At 36.6% G+C, this 15,637-nt stretch overlaps 1 protein-coding gene across 1 annotated transcript in view; it reads right to left on the bottom strand.

The window, feature by feature from the left end:
- The window catches only part of LOC130238849 (potassium voltage-gated channel subfamily H member 4-like), a 47,433-nt gene that overhangs the window by 21,414 nt on the left and 10,382 nt on the right, over positions 1-15,637 (bottom strand). The window contains exons 5-7 of the mRNA XM_056469964.1: positions 5,750-5,999; positions 3,224-3,453; positions 2,303-2,709 (exon numbers count right to left, since the gene is read on the bottom strand). Of these exons, the coding sequence (XP_056325939.1) occupies positions 2,303-2,709; positions 3,224-3,453; positions 5,750-5,999 (887 nt within the window). The remainder of the gene's footprint in view (positions 1-2,302; positions 2,710-3,223; positions 3,454-5,749; positions 6,000-15,637) is intronic.

Here is a 15,637-nt window from a genome sequence, read left to right as displayed (position 1 = left end):
CGTACTGCACATGCGTGAGGTGGGAGTTCTTCAAAGACACTGCCAGTCCAGTATTGCCAACTTAATGTCATTTCAGACTCCCCTAGTGCCAAAAAAAAAAAAACTGACTAGTGACTTTTTTGTGTTACTGGAGATTTTGGAGACTCTTGTGTGTCCGTACTGTACTGTTCCAACTCTTCTCAACAAGCTGCAGGTGGTGCCATGGGTCTCTCCCCCACCTTAGAGTACTTACAGGATACTGGCCCTCTAGTACTGAGTTTGGACACCCCTGCTTTACATGTTAGTTTGTGAACTTGTTTTTATTAGTAAATTTACTCCTTTTAACTTAACATTAAAAAGATAAAGGTTCCTTTAAATATTAAAATATATAAAATATACTTTAAATATTTTATATACTTTTATATATATATTTATTTAAATAGCCTACTTTTTAACATGCAGTTTATTTTCCAAAAATGCTAGGGCCCCATACCTGGAATTGCTTAGCGCCCCCAAATCACTAAGTCCACCCATGAGTACATGCAAACAGTATTGACCCTATTCTTCGATGCGGAAGTGCGCTCGTTTTTGCGATTGTTTTAGAACTTCCGACTCAGCTGCCTATGGGAGAAATGACTAGGAAGTGGCACAATAAACGGCACAAAACAGTCAAACTACTGTGAATGCTCTACACGCAAGTGTTTTCATGACTATACAGACAAAGTAGAATAATATAATAAGAAAACATCAGTTTGCACCATTAAGCAGCAAATGAATAAAATGAAAAAAATGAAATGAATGAAAGTGAATGAGACCGGAAGTCTCTAGCCAAAAGATTCCAATGGCTGCGCCCACTCATACGTGAAGAATAAGGTGAATACTTTTCTGATGAAGTTTGTGTTGCATATTATATGCATACCCTAGTCAAGTGTACACATTAAATGTATGTATACCTTGACCACAGCAAGTAGCTTAAAGTCAAACAGAATTTTATCATTAAACCATTTAAAGGGACTTTAAAAAATGTGCATAAGGACATTTAAAACTTGCAGATCAGTTGGTTTGTTCCAAAATGTATTTAAATTGTTACAATGTTGTTACATGTTGTTAAACTAATTTAGGCCTTGTTTTGTGTTATTATAGCTGACATTCCAAAAACACTCGTACAAATGTACTGTAAATGTTATACATCATTTAGAGTGGAATATAGCACATTTACAAATATTCAAACTATTATTTTGTCTGTTTTACTCCAGATTTAAATTTCAATTATTTAGATCTCTGAACAACTATTTTGCTAGAAGTCTGTGCATGATTTCTGCATTCATAAATGCTTAAAACTAGGGGTGCCCAACCCGATCCTGGATGATTGGTGTCTGGCAGAGTTTAGTTCCAACCCCACATCTGAACCAACTAATCAAGCTCTTACTAGATGTATTAGAAACTAGAGGTGTCAAAATTAATTGTTTCTTCAATGCACTGCGATGCAGACGTGGACAATTCGGTATCGGTTCAGTAATAATCATAACCGGTTATTATGTATTGACGTCATTTATCTCATATGCGCTCTGTCCGGTATTTACAACACTCCAGGCACCAACTACTTAAAAACGCAGAAACTGTACACAATTTCTCTGCTTGTTTTCTGGACAGCCTTTCACTGACACTTACAACAGAAGCCCCTATTTCTCTGCGATTGAGGGAGTGAAAGTGAACTCCATTTCTTTCTCTCTCTCTGCAGGTCTGCAGTCCGAAATAATAATAATTTCAGAATAAAGCGCGGGAGCGGCCGGTAAACTCTGGTGTAATTTTAACAGGAGTGGGCGCTCTTACAATATCGCTCCCGAGCAAGCAAGCGTGTGTGTGTTTGTTTGGTGCTGTCTGTGTTTGTGTATGTGTCTGAATGAGAGACAGTGTGGTGCTGTGTGTCTATGTGTGTGTGTGTTTATACAGACAGCTTGTTATAGCCACCCCCCAAAAAATAACACTGTGTATGGAAAGCATCGTCAATGCACCGTGATGCAGCGAGATATCGAATTGAACCGAATCGTTTTCATGATAATCGTAAACGAACCGAACCAAGAGACCAGTATAGGTTCACACCTGTACTAGAAACTTCCTGGCAGCAAGTTGGAGCTAAACTTTGCAGGACATTGGCCCTCCAGGACCGAGTTTGGGCACCCCTGGACTGAAACAAACTTAACTGAAAAGAGGAAATGTGACCATGTTCTGATACAAATGCTCCAAAAAAGCCAGGTGTAAAAATCCATATTAGGATGTTGTAATAATATATTTCACTGTCTTAAGTAAGACTGCATGTTACCTTGGACTAAGATCTGGTGGTCCAAAGCAGTTGAGAGTAGGGATGAGCAGTTTGGCAGGTTTGCGTGCCGTACTTCCAGAATCTGTTTGTGTTTTATGGATGGGTTTAGGTGTAGATGAAGGTTGCTGGGTTTGTTTCTGTACTTTGCTTGGAGGTTTTGGAGAGGGATTTGGACTCCAGCCCCTGACAGGTGAACGACAATGTCGTAGGGCATTGAATTGCATTAACTCCTCTCCTAAAAGGTTCCCTAAAGATGTTCGTCGCACAGGGCTGCCTAGATTGGGCAGAAGTAGATTCCTACATGTACTGGAAGCAGATGGAACATGAAAGTACTTGTCTGGATCATCAGCCTTTTCTACAACGGATGGACGCTTATTCTCAGTTGAGACACTGGAGTCTGGGTAATTCTGCTGCAGGGAAGAGACAAAGACATTTTGCTATGAGATGGATCATTATATACGTAGCTGGAATGACCATTGGACTTGTGATGGAATTGTACTTGTAAACTGGAATACCCAATATACAGTAGCTACTCTAGTGAAGTAAGATGAAAGATCCTTTTGGTTAATTTTTAAAATTTAAATAGTTTTGTTTTCATCTTGTTTTTCTGTGGCACCAGCTCTCGAAGGCAATGTCATCAGCATCCCCATTATTTTAACTGACCACCACCCACCAAACTCAACCCAGACTCACACAAACAGACTAAACTATTCAGAATGGCACTCCTGAATCTATATTCTTGTATTTGATGTTTTTTTACCCTTCATCCTTCATGAACAATTGGTGTTATTGGTAATTTGTGAAGACTTTTTGCATCTTTAGACTTTAATACATTTATGTTACACTATTATTTTTTCAAAAAGACAAGTATCGAGCACTCAAGTAAACTAACTAATTTGTCGTTACAGTATTGAAAATAACAATGAATTGGCTTACCTCAGTCTCACTGCCCTCTCTCAGGTTATATGTGAGGTTTCGGTGGATGTCTATAGTGAAGATGTTGGCATACTCAGGATATAGTTCAAGCACATCGCTTAAACCTTTCACACTGATGTATTGCAGGTCACAATATGTCAGTGCCTTCACATCTGCATTTGTCTTGATTACATGATTCTGGCCTGGCAGGTCCGAGCCAATCAGATCTCCTCTTCCTGTAAGGATATATAAGCTCTGTATTGAAACCGCTACTCATTTGCAGATTAGGTTTATATCATTTAATTCGGGTTATCTTTGTATTAGTGTACACTAAATTATGTTTTAGGTTCAACACTGTAAAAATGATTCTGCATTTTGTTTTCTTTAACATGATTTTGCATGTTGAAACAACAAAGTTGGTAATTCCAGTGTCCCTTAAATTGCGCCACATACTTCTAATCCATCAGGTGGCGAAATATGCACCTTTAAGTCAGTTTGCCAACTGTTAAACACCAGAAGTCAGACACATGGAATATTTATTTTACCAGATTTTTTAATTGTGCAGTCATTATGCTTTAAATTTGTGTTATAACTTGTTAAAAGACACATATGAACTGATTGTCAATGTATTGTTCTCAGTATAAATGTTTCTAGAGCAGATTAGACCTTTGCTAATAGAGGTGGAGTTTGGCCACATTTATAAAGCTTAGTAAAGATTGTTTTAGGTTTGAATTTGCTTAATATGTGTATAAAAAATTACTTTTCTAGTTCTCTGTCTAATCTACTACAGGTATTTTTATAAAGATTTTAATGGATCTCCTATTTACATACAGTAGAAAATGTTTTCAAAAAATATTAACAGAAATTCATTTAAATGTACTTGTCTTGACTAACTTATTAAAGGTGAAATTTAACCATTATTTCCATTCATAAACCAGTAGTCAAATATTTAAGAACAAATGTTTACAATAAGGGCATCACAGTGGCGCAGTGGGTAGCATGATCGCCTCACAGCAAGAAGGTCGCTGGGTCAGTTGGCATTTCAGTGTATAGTTTGCATGTTCTCCCCGTGTTCGTGTGGGTTTCCTCCGGGTGCTCCAGTTTTTCCCACAAGTCCAAAGACATGTGGTACAGGTGAATTGGGTAAGCTAAATTGTGACTAAGTGACTAAGCCGAAAAGAAAATGAATGAATGAATACAATACAATAATTTACCCAAATTAGATTTTCTCTTTCTTAAGGTTGCAGCACATTCCCAGAAGCCAGATTAACTTACAACAGGTGAAATTAAACATCTCTTTTTTTTGTATATTATTAGACTAATATTTAATACGAATATTACAAAAAAATTTCACATGCCATATTTCAAAGATTTAGTGATTACTCTGATTTTGATTGTGTACGCTATTTATTAAATATTTTTTGGCTTTATTTTTTTCTTTTCTTCATATAGTTACTCCAAGCAGTGTGGGGCATTTGTGTTGACAAATTAAGTGGAGCTGCAAGTTTCACTACAACCAATCAACAAATTGTCATAAGACACTGAAAGCTAAAGCACTGCCATCATGCAAGTAAGGATTTGTAGGTAAATAAGATTTGGTGTTTATGTCTTTCAACTTTAGTGTTTTAGATTTTGTAATGCAAAGAAAGAAATGTAAAGATTTTTATCGTTTGGCATTTTTTTTTCAGCACACAGATTGTGAAGAAGAGCTGAGCAGAGAGATGACTCCGGGAAATCAGAAACTGTTGATGAACATTGGAACAAAAATCTGCTGTGCAAGAGTGCGCTCACTTAAAAATTCATTGAAATAAAGATGCTGAGCTCAGATTTTATAATCTTCCAAGTCCTGGTGTTGTTTTATTCCATGGGCCTGTGTTAGATCTGTATTTTAGAGTTTTACAGTTATTTTTTTCTCCACTTGAGATTACTTTTACTTTACAGTTACTTTATAAAAAATTACTTTATAAGAAAAAAATTATTTGTAAAGACAATCGTATTGTATTGTAAGTACATTATGTGTAATTGCTAAATTGGGAGTAAAGACCTTTATTAAAATGTGTAATGTATTCTGTTGCCTTTTTTTCTTATTTAGAAAACCTTCTAGATTAAGTTCAGTGAACTTAAAATGTATTTAATGTATGTATTTAAATGAAATGAAAAATGAAGTGAAAATGAAAATGTATTTAAACTAAACTTGACGAGTTCTGCTAACTTGATGATGTAAGTTAACCTATTAAAATTAACTTTGCAAGTCTAGTTAACTTGATATAAGTAGTTGGGTCAATTATTTAACTTTGTCAGCTAAACATTTTAAGTTAAGAAAATTTTGAGAATTAAGTCAATACAACTTAACAGAGTCAATGCAACAAGATGACCTAACTAAATTAAGTTGAGTGAACAAATAATTTTTTACAGTGAATATACATTTTACTCTTAAAATGAGACAAGAAAAGACAACATTTACGCTTTCAAAAATAAATCAAATGGTAGAACAAAACAGTCAAGTGGTAGAAAGCAAGCAATGCTACAAACCTAGAATAGCCAAGACCATGTTGTCCTTTAGAACCTCCAGTGACCCAGAACAGACAAAGTAGTTGGCCTGCAATGCATCCCCTTGTCGGATGAGATATTCTCCAGGGGTGCAGAAAGAAGTTTTGATGTGGAGGGACAGTGAGCGCAGGCAACCCCGACTGGCAGCTTCAAACACAGGCAGTTGCAGGATGTCTTTGTTTAAGTGCATGGCTATATCTGCCCTCAACTCATCAGGAAAATCATGCAAGAGCTGCAGAAAAGACAGAAAATCTCATTTAACACTGTTTACAATGTAAACATTAAAACATTTAATACCTCATATGAGACTTTTAAAAGTGTTCTGGGATTTTGTTAGAGCATTTTGTTCTGTTAACCCTTGTGCACTGTTTTTATTTTATTTTTACTTTTGTGTTTAATTTACTACCCTTTTGTTATGTAAGGGATGAAAACATACACTGAATTAAACTGCAGTAAAAATGCATCAGATAATTATTTTTTCATATATTTTTTGCATAAATCTGTTAATAAACCTCAGCCCTGATCAAAACTACTAAATTGTTTAGAAAATTACAGGATTTTAACTTTTTAATTGCCAAATTCACAAATGATGTCACTGATTTGGTGAAAAAAAAAACACACAAAATGATGTATTTTTTCATCTCATCTCATTTTTGTCTGCTTTTCTGGGGCAGCAATCCTAGGAGAGAACTCCAGACTTCCCTCTCCCCAGACACTTCCTCCAGCTCCTCCAGGGAGATCCTGAGGCATTCCCAGGCCAGCCAAGAGCCATAGTCCCTCCAGCGTGTCTTGGGTCTTCCCCGAGGCCTCCTCCCAGAGAAACACCTTGGTAGGCGTCCAGGAGGCATCAGAAACAGATGCCCGAGCCACCTCAACTGGCTTCTCTCAATGTGGAGGAGCAGCGGCTCTACTCCGAGCTCCTCTTGGGTGAAAGAACTCCTCACCCTATCTATAAGGGTGTGCCCTGCCACCCTGCGAGGTAAACTCATTTCGGCCGCTTGTATCCGAGATCTTGTCCTTTGGACATGTGAATGATTAGTAACAATATTGGCTTTGATGCATTGTGAGATTTACATTTTTTCTCGCTAATTTACTGTTGGTGGCTGTTTTTGCCCCATTAGCTTACATTATAACCACATTCGATGGTGCATATAGGGCTATCTAAAGGGTTAATGGTGCCAACTGATGATCAACAGTAATATTTACAAATTATACCTCTTCCCAATAGGGAAAACCACCAACAATCAAAAATGTGGTTATAATAATTAAAGTAAGTCAATGTTGTTTCACATGTTCATATGTTTTTTTTCCCAAAAAAATCAGTGACATCATTTATGAATTTGGCAGTTAAAGAGTTACAATTCTTTAAATTTTTAAGTAATTTAGTAGTTTTTATCAGGACTGAGGTTGATTAACAGATTAATGCAAAAAAATATATGAAAAAAATATTTATCTGATGTGTTTTTAAAGCAGTTTAATTTGATGGATGTTTTCATCCCTAACATAACAAAAGGGTAGTAAATTTGCCCAGAGTATAATGTTGTGTTTTTTTTATTCAAAGCATTTTCTCAAAATATGTGTCAAAATAGGATTTGGCGCCAAAATTCATTAAGCTGGCTGAAACACAGAAAAAGTTATGGCCAAATTGAGACAAAATCACCCCAGAGTGGATTAAAAAATTCTTCAACAGCACATAAGGGTTTTGGAGTTAGTTTGGAGTTAGTTTCCACTGCTATGCTGACGATACACAATTATCTCCTCACAATCTGACAATTTGTATGAATTCACAAAATGAGCAGATTGTATAGCTGAATTAAAAAATGTATTATTAATAGCTTTATTACTAAGTTCAGACCAAAAAGCTGTATAATAAATACTAATGAACTCTTAATGGATGCTCAGTTAAGTCTTGTCATCAGTCAACAATTTTCGGGTGATGTTTGATAGCAACCTGTCATTTGAATGCACATTTCAAGCACTTGTTTGTTTTTAGGCTGTTGCTGTCTTCTGCATGGTTACAAGCATGTACTGTAAGCTGCTGCTACACAATGTCATTACTAGGGTGCAGTAGAGAAAGCTCACTGACTAGCGCTTATTTTTGCTGAGTGTCAGCCTGACATGAGTTCACAGCTGAAGTTTATACCCCACTCCTGACAGACATGCTGGTTTTCTATTATTAGTCTCTAACCAAGATTGATTTTTCAGCATGTGTCTCACTTGTTAAGCGCCAGTCTTTGGTGGAGCTGACCTGCACTTGAGCCCCACTCCTGACAGGCAGGCTGGGTTTTCCTCACATATTTTAACAAGCAAACGGTCAGTCATCTAAAAAGCTGCACCACTGAGATCTGCACCCTTTTTTCAGATGTATATCTGAATATGGAGGCCTTAAAGCCTTTATCATCTGTAAGAGGGTTAGTAAGATATTCTTTCTCAAACCTCAGTCAAATGGATGAGTAAACCCAGACTTTGTGCGAAGGCAACACAAATAGCTGCTCTATTAGAAGTTTTTTGGTCCTAGACCTAGATCATCATCTTGGCTTGACCCTAAAATGTAAGATTATGTAGTTCAGTGATTCCATGAAAGGCTTTTAGGAGTGCATAGGCACATCTAAATCACAGTGTACTTTCAATTATATTTTTAACCTTGTACGTGCTCTGAGTTGTCGTGCCATTGCCAAAATCTCTTCACATGCTATTCCAGCTCTGTAGAGGAGTCAAAAACTAGTGAAAAAAAAGACTTGGGATATATCCAAAATTGTCAACTATCCGCTTAAACAGCGTAATATAATGGGTGTGTTTTTATATAGCGTATTTATCATATATGGCAATACACCCAAAGAACTTCACAATCATGAGGGGGGTCTCTCCACACCACCACCAGTGTGCAGCATCTACTTGGATGATGTGATAGCAGCCAAAGGACAATGGCGCCAGTGCACTTACCAAACACTAGCTATTGCTGGAATGGAGAGACAGTGATAGAGCCAATTCAGAGGATGGGATGATTGGGAGGCCATGATCGGTAAGGGCCAATGGAGGGAATTTGGTCAGGACACCGGGGTTACACTCCTACTCTTTACGAGAAGTGCCATGGGATTTTTAAAGTCAGGACCTCCTTGGTTTAACATCTCAATCCAGTACAGTGTCCCCTTCACTTTACTGGGTCATCAGACTGCAGGTTGAGCACCCCCTGCTGGCCTCACTAACACTGCTGGCCTCACTATCCTATGTGGTCTTCCATCCAGGTACTGGCCAGGCTCAGCTCTGCTTAGCTTCAGTGAGTAACCAGTCTTGGGCTGCAGGGTGATATGGCTGTAGTGCACAATTTGAGGGAGCAGCCATTTGTAGTGGTGTCTGAAACCATTATGGATGTTCTGAAGTGCACTCAATCAATGCACCGTACTTGTACAATAACAAGTGTACAGCCGATGCACGCTCAACAGCTAGAGAATACCCATAATACACAGTGAGAGTTCATGCGCCAAATAAACATCTGACCATAAAATAGCGTCCACAGCAAAATCCTAAAGATGTAAGTTTCTAAATACATTTCTATATAACTGTTAAATTAACATTTGTTTACATAACAGAAATCAAAATAGTTTCCTTTCATTACTAATAGACAGCTTGCTATGCGTTCTATGTGTTCTAAATCTAATTCATCAGAGGGATTTTTTAAACTTGCAAAGCACAAGCAAAATAGTATCCCTTCAAGTCCACTCAAATTCACTTACTGTTTTCATTCACTCCATTTAGTGTACTATGTCAGTGGACTAATGTATGTATTAGGGAATATTGAACAAAGGTATGGGGAACAATTATGGATACAGTCCAAAGTAACTCATACATGCTAAGTACAGTTGTTTCTTACTAGTGAGCTCACCCTTATTGCATGAACAAGCCAAGTTACGCTCTCATGCAAATATATTTCACATTTCACGATTCTGTTTCTGAATGATCATTGCCAAGTCCTTCTCAAAATTACTCCAGAAAAAAATAATATATATTTAAAATGTACTTTTGTTTGGAAGACTATCATATACCAGACATGGAGAAGCAGTGCCCACTATGCTAGATTGTTAGTGTGAAAATATATATATGTAAAAAAAAAGAGTCCATTCTTAGAGAGATGTGGCTGGCTCCTAGTCATCTCACTTCACAGATCTTCACTGTGTGGGAGAGATAAGTAGCGCTAACAATAGCAGCATATTCTTTTATTGCCCATATTCTTTGCAGCCTTATTGTGTTGTGAAGCTGTGATGTGTGACCATATGATAATTTGACACTAATTTGTCATACTGTAATTGTGACTAATGCATTGACTGAGACACCATAGGAATCTGGTCATGACTATTTTTAACACCTGGTGATTTTTGGTTAAACTTCAGTGAGTTTACAATTATGCACTTGCCAATTATTCTAATACAGAATTTCATGGAAAGGGTTTTGAATTAAAGACTATTTAAGATAATTAAGGAAAATATATAAAAAGAGATGGTCATGTCCCCCTGACCTTCTTAAACCACACAAGTAGTAAGTTCGTACACAGAAGCAAAATTAGCACAAATGCGAATGCCAAGCACACAAGTCTTGATTTTCCTGGCATTGCTGATAAAACACAGGAAAAAAATAATACTTTACATAGCACATTTATGTCACCAAAGTGCTACAAATTAAAGGTATGTGACTGAAAGGCTATGTATAGATTTTCAAAGTGACCTATTATAGATTTTTAAAACTGACCTTTCACACAGTGTGTGACTGTGCAGTGTGTTGTCTAGCTCTAAGTGAGTGGAAACACCCAGCTGAGTTTTAAAGGGCACCTATGGTGAAAAATCTTCTTTTCAAGCTGTTTGGACAGACATATGTGCATGTATGGTGTATAGACCGTCATATTGGGGTGATATAAACACAGCCAGTGCTTTTTTTTTCAATTTAGCAACATAAAAATGGTGGACCAATTGGAGCGGTTTTCAGATCGACCGCAACTTTACATAGGAGTGCGGTCCCCCCGCCCACTGAATTGATTGACAGCTGCGCGTATTAACATGTCCCGGTAGTCACGTGTATAATCATATCAACAAGACCAGACGAGCGCAAAGCAACCAGGAATAAAAGGTGTGTTCAGTTTGCTAGGATCATCAATCATCATCAAATGTGATCAAGAGTAAGTTTCACATGTTTAAAATGTTTTAAAACAGTGCACGCGTGTAATCAATTACAGCGATTTAGCTTAGCTTTACTTCATTAGCCCAGCCACGTGTCAGAACAATTATAAAGGCAGATGCTTCAATCCTGGTTTGTAGACGTTAAATCAGGTTTATTTTGTACATTAACATAACAGATATCCACACAGCAGTGGAGATTAACCTGTATACTGTCACATTTGCGTGCAAAAAGTGCAAAGCTAAACAGGCGCTCTGTCTGTCTGTGTGTGTGTGTGTGTGTGTGTGTGTGTGTGTGTGTGTGTGTGTGCGTGTGTGTGTGTGTGTGTGTGTCTGCTGCGGTGTGTGTGCGGGTGTATCTGTGTGTGAGTGTGCGTGCGTGAACTTTGTGTGACTCTGCGATGCAACTACACAATAAATACTCATTGGTAAAGTTCTTACTGTAGTATTTATCACAAACGCTACGTAAGATCTTCTTCCTTTAAGTCTGTCTGTTGTCTGACGCAGCCGAGGGAGGAGATTAAGGCACGCAAAAAGGTATGTAGAAACGGTGGGCGGGGAGGACTAGCCTTAAAGGAGCAGTACACCAAAACTGCCACCCAGTGCAAAAATGTATAAATAGGAATTTAATAAAAGGTATAATAAAAAATATGATGGGAGTTTTGAGCTGAAACTTTACAGACACATTCTGGAGACGCAAAACACTTATATTAAATGTGAAAAAAGGGCTAACCTAGGTGCCCTTTAAATCTGAAAGTGCACTGTGTATAAAGTTATTGACTTTCGAAAAGAAAGAGTTGACTCAGAGTCATTTAAAGAGTAACTCTTCAAATGGAACTTTAGCCATTTCATTGTGTCACTTGTTGTGAGCACAGATTTAGGAAAACAAAATGCTGTGCTCTGGACTTTGAGGAAAAATTGTAAGGAATCAACAGTTAAAGTTAATTTTCACAACAATACCAAATTATAGACCCAACCTTCTATGTTACTGATGACTGCTACAGCAACCTACTGTTTGTTATTAAAGGAAAGATCAATACAAAAAACTATAGATTACAGGAGGTTTTGTCAGACCTTGACAGGGACTTTGCAAGCACCCAGTTTTTTTGGAACAACGTCTTGTTCTACCTCCAAATCACAAAGTGTGAATAAAAAGATTGCTTTCTTGTTCTCTGTAGCATGCAATACATGTATTTAACTGTATAAGTATTTAGAGCATTTCTGCACACACACTGTAAAAAATGTCCGTGATTTTAACAGAAAAGTCTGTACAATCTACAGTGAAAACCTGTTAAATGATTAACAACTAATTTCTTTACAAAATACGGAAAATAGCTGTAACAGATCTAACCTTTGTTTTCGAGAAACTAATCAGAGTGTCTGAAATCTCACCATACAACCTCATTCACTAGTCCCTAAATTAGTCAATTAGTTTAATCCACTAGACAGAGTGAATGACCACAAATGACTGAATTCCGACACTGATGAACAGCTACTGCTAACAAGCACAATCTGTGAAGGAAAGAACAAGAAATAAAATTAAAGACACAGCCTCACACCAAAGCAACTGAATTAAAAGGAATTAAAGAGGATTAAACAACTCCATTAAATAACAGCATTACCAGCTTCACTGATTACAGTTTGACTTCAATTATCTCAAATCTGTAAGAATATTTGATAATTAACAGAGGTTTATATTTTTTATTGAAAAAGTTTGATTTGACCTCACCATCATGGAGACCAGAGGCTGCTTTAGTTGGGGTCTTGAACCTTCCCTCTTCTATCTTAATGTTTCTCTGACTGTTATAACTGTGTTTCTGAAACTCATCAGTTATAGCAAGGAAGGCAATGAGAAACTATACTGTGAGTACTTAATTGTTACAGATATAGTTTATAGTGTTTTATAAGTTAAGCCATAGAAAGTAGTTTTATTTTATATTATTTGGGATGTTACAGCTTCCCATGGAGGTTCAACAAACATTTATCAAGGAAGTAATAAGAAATTCAAATTTAATTAGTTTTATGCACAAAAATTTGAGATCTCCAGCAGCACATCATGACACACAGACATCAAGAATCAGGATATGAACCTCAACCATGGTTGCTAAAAAAAAGCTGCTTAATTCATTCATGCTGCAATGCATGCTGGATGCCAGCATAGTACAAAAATCCCAGCATGAATTAAGCAGCTTAAAGTTCTTACAATCTCTTTCTTTTCCTTTATTTTATGTTGTTTTTAGGAGATAATATTTCAGTAGATTGGTTTCTATTGTTCTGGGTTGTTTTTTATTTGATTTTTATTTGTCACCATTATTAAGATTCAAAGACTAATTGTTGATGTCTATGTGTTTTTGAGTTCTGCTATAGATCAAATATTCGCATTGTGAATGGTGTATCTAGACCTGTTAAACATTTATGTCATTGGCTGCAGGAGGTCAACTGGTTTCATTTACATATGGTATTCATTTCTTACTATAACTAACAAGATATTCAAAGAGTGCACAAGCAGGAGAGGGTGGTTTTGATATCATAGTTAGTTTTATCAGACCTATTATTGTTCTTTCTTTTGGCTTTTCATGCTTTAAAAATAGTGTGAATAACACAATTAATTATAGCAACTATAATAATGACTAGTGCCAGAACAATTAGTTGAAGAGGCCAACTAAAGCAGAGTCTGTCCTCCATCATGGTGACTATAAATGAACAACAAAAATTTCATTAAGAACTTCAGTTCACGTGACAGAAATAAAGTCAAAGTTCAGTAATAAGTGAAGCTCCTGATGTTTGTGGCGTTGTTTAATGATCCTCTGCTGAGATCTTGAGAAATTACATTTTTTAATTGTGTAATTTGTTTAATTTTTATTAATTATTATTTTATTTAGAGTTTTATTCTCAGTTGATTTCATCTTTGGTTTTGGCTGTGTTTTTTTGTGTTTTATTTCCTTCAGTGATTCTGCTTGTTAACAGTTGTTCATCACTAATTATCAATCCTCCTTTAATTAGACACTTAATTATCTCATTAACTTTATCACTGTCTGAGTGTTAAACCCTCTGTAGTGAGGACACTAGTGAGGATTTTGCTCTAGGATTTAAGGAGTTAAATGTGTTCAATGAAAAATACAGACTGTGGAATGTATTCTAACAGAAATATTCTGTAAGCTAATTTTACGAATGTAAAATGTTAAAAACAGTAGATTACTGGCAACTACAGCTGCCGTTATTTTACCGTAAAATAAAATAAAAAACAGCAAAACACTGTAAAACGTTTTTTTGTGTCACCGTTGTGGAGGATAGTAGTGTCTGTGTGCAAGTCCAAGATGAACTAAAAGATGAACTATGCTGCATCTTTTGTTTAAAGGTAACTGTGTAGATACTAATGCAGTGAAAATTTGTTTGCTAATTGTAAACACACATGAACACATTAGTGCATTGAAAGACTTTATGTTTTTATGCACTAAGCTACGTTTTTGTGAACTGAACATTATATCAGTTTATAAAATACGTTATTTTCTGTAAATTTTAACAGTTCTATAAACTTTTGTATTTTTTACGGAAAAATTATGGATTGGCAACCGCAGCTGTCTGTATTTTTATGTAAATTTAACTGATTTTTTAACAGTGCAGCTTGTAGGTCTCTGGTTAACCGGCTAACTTGGTTTTCACGCCGAAACCCGCTATGAAACCCATTTAATTAAACAGAGCTGCGCTAATCCTGAGCTGCACTAATCATCTCTCTAGCATGTAAAATATGTATTTAGTTGTTTAAGTATTTAGAGAATCTCTGCACAGCTTGTAGGTCTCTGGTTAACTGGCTAACTTGGTTTTCACACTGGACACGGAAAATGCTGTGCTATGAAACCTGTTAAATTTAACAAAGCTGCGCTAATCATCTCTGTAGCATTCAAAATATGTATTTAGTTGTGTAAGTATTTAGAGCAGCTCTGCACAGCTTGTAGGTCTCTGGTTAATCGGCTAACTTGGTTTTCACACTAGACATGGAAAGCGCTGTGCTATGAAACCTGTTAAATTAAACAGAGCTGCGCTAATCATCTCTGTAGCATGCAAAATATGTATTTAGTTGTGTAAGTATTTAGAGAAGCTCTGCGCACCTTGTAGGTCTCTTGTTAACTGGCTAACTTGGTTTTCACACAGGACACGGAAAGTGCTGTGCTATGAAACCCATTCAATTAAACAGAGCTGCGCTATCCTGAGCTCCACTAATTATAGTGTACATTCAGCAGCAGAGCACACATTCAATGAACTTTCCACATTCCCCATATAGTTATTTTGCCACTGCGCAGGAATGTGTTAATACTGAATGTTTGTTATAGTTATTACCTACCAATACCTGAACCTATGAATATAAACATTTTATGATCCATAACCAGAGATGTATAGTAACGAAGTAGAACTACTTCACTACTGTACTTAAGTACTAAAAGGCAGTATCTGTACTTTACTGGAGTATTGTTTTTTTCTCCTACTTCCACTTTTACTTAAGTACATATTTTCGATGAGTTTAATACTTTTACTCCGATAGATTTTTTTTATGAGCTGCATCGTTACTCGTTACTAGAGGTGTCAAAATGGTCGATATCGGTTCAGTAATAGATCATAACGGGTTATTACGTACTGACGTCATTTATCTCCTATGTGCGGTGTCGCAATACTATGGCGAAGGACGGAGGCGCGAGGGCAAGTGAAG

This window comes from Danio aesculapii, chromosome 12 (assembly GCF_903798145.1).
Source record: "Danio aesculapii chromosome 12, fDanAes4.1, whole genome shotgun sequence".
NCBI lineage: Eukaryota > Metazoa > Chordata > Actinopteri > Cypriniformes > Danionidae > Danio > Danio aesculapii.
This window is presented reverse-complemented; position numbering and strand designations above follow the sequence as displayed.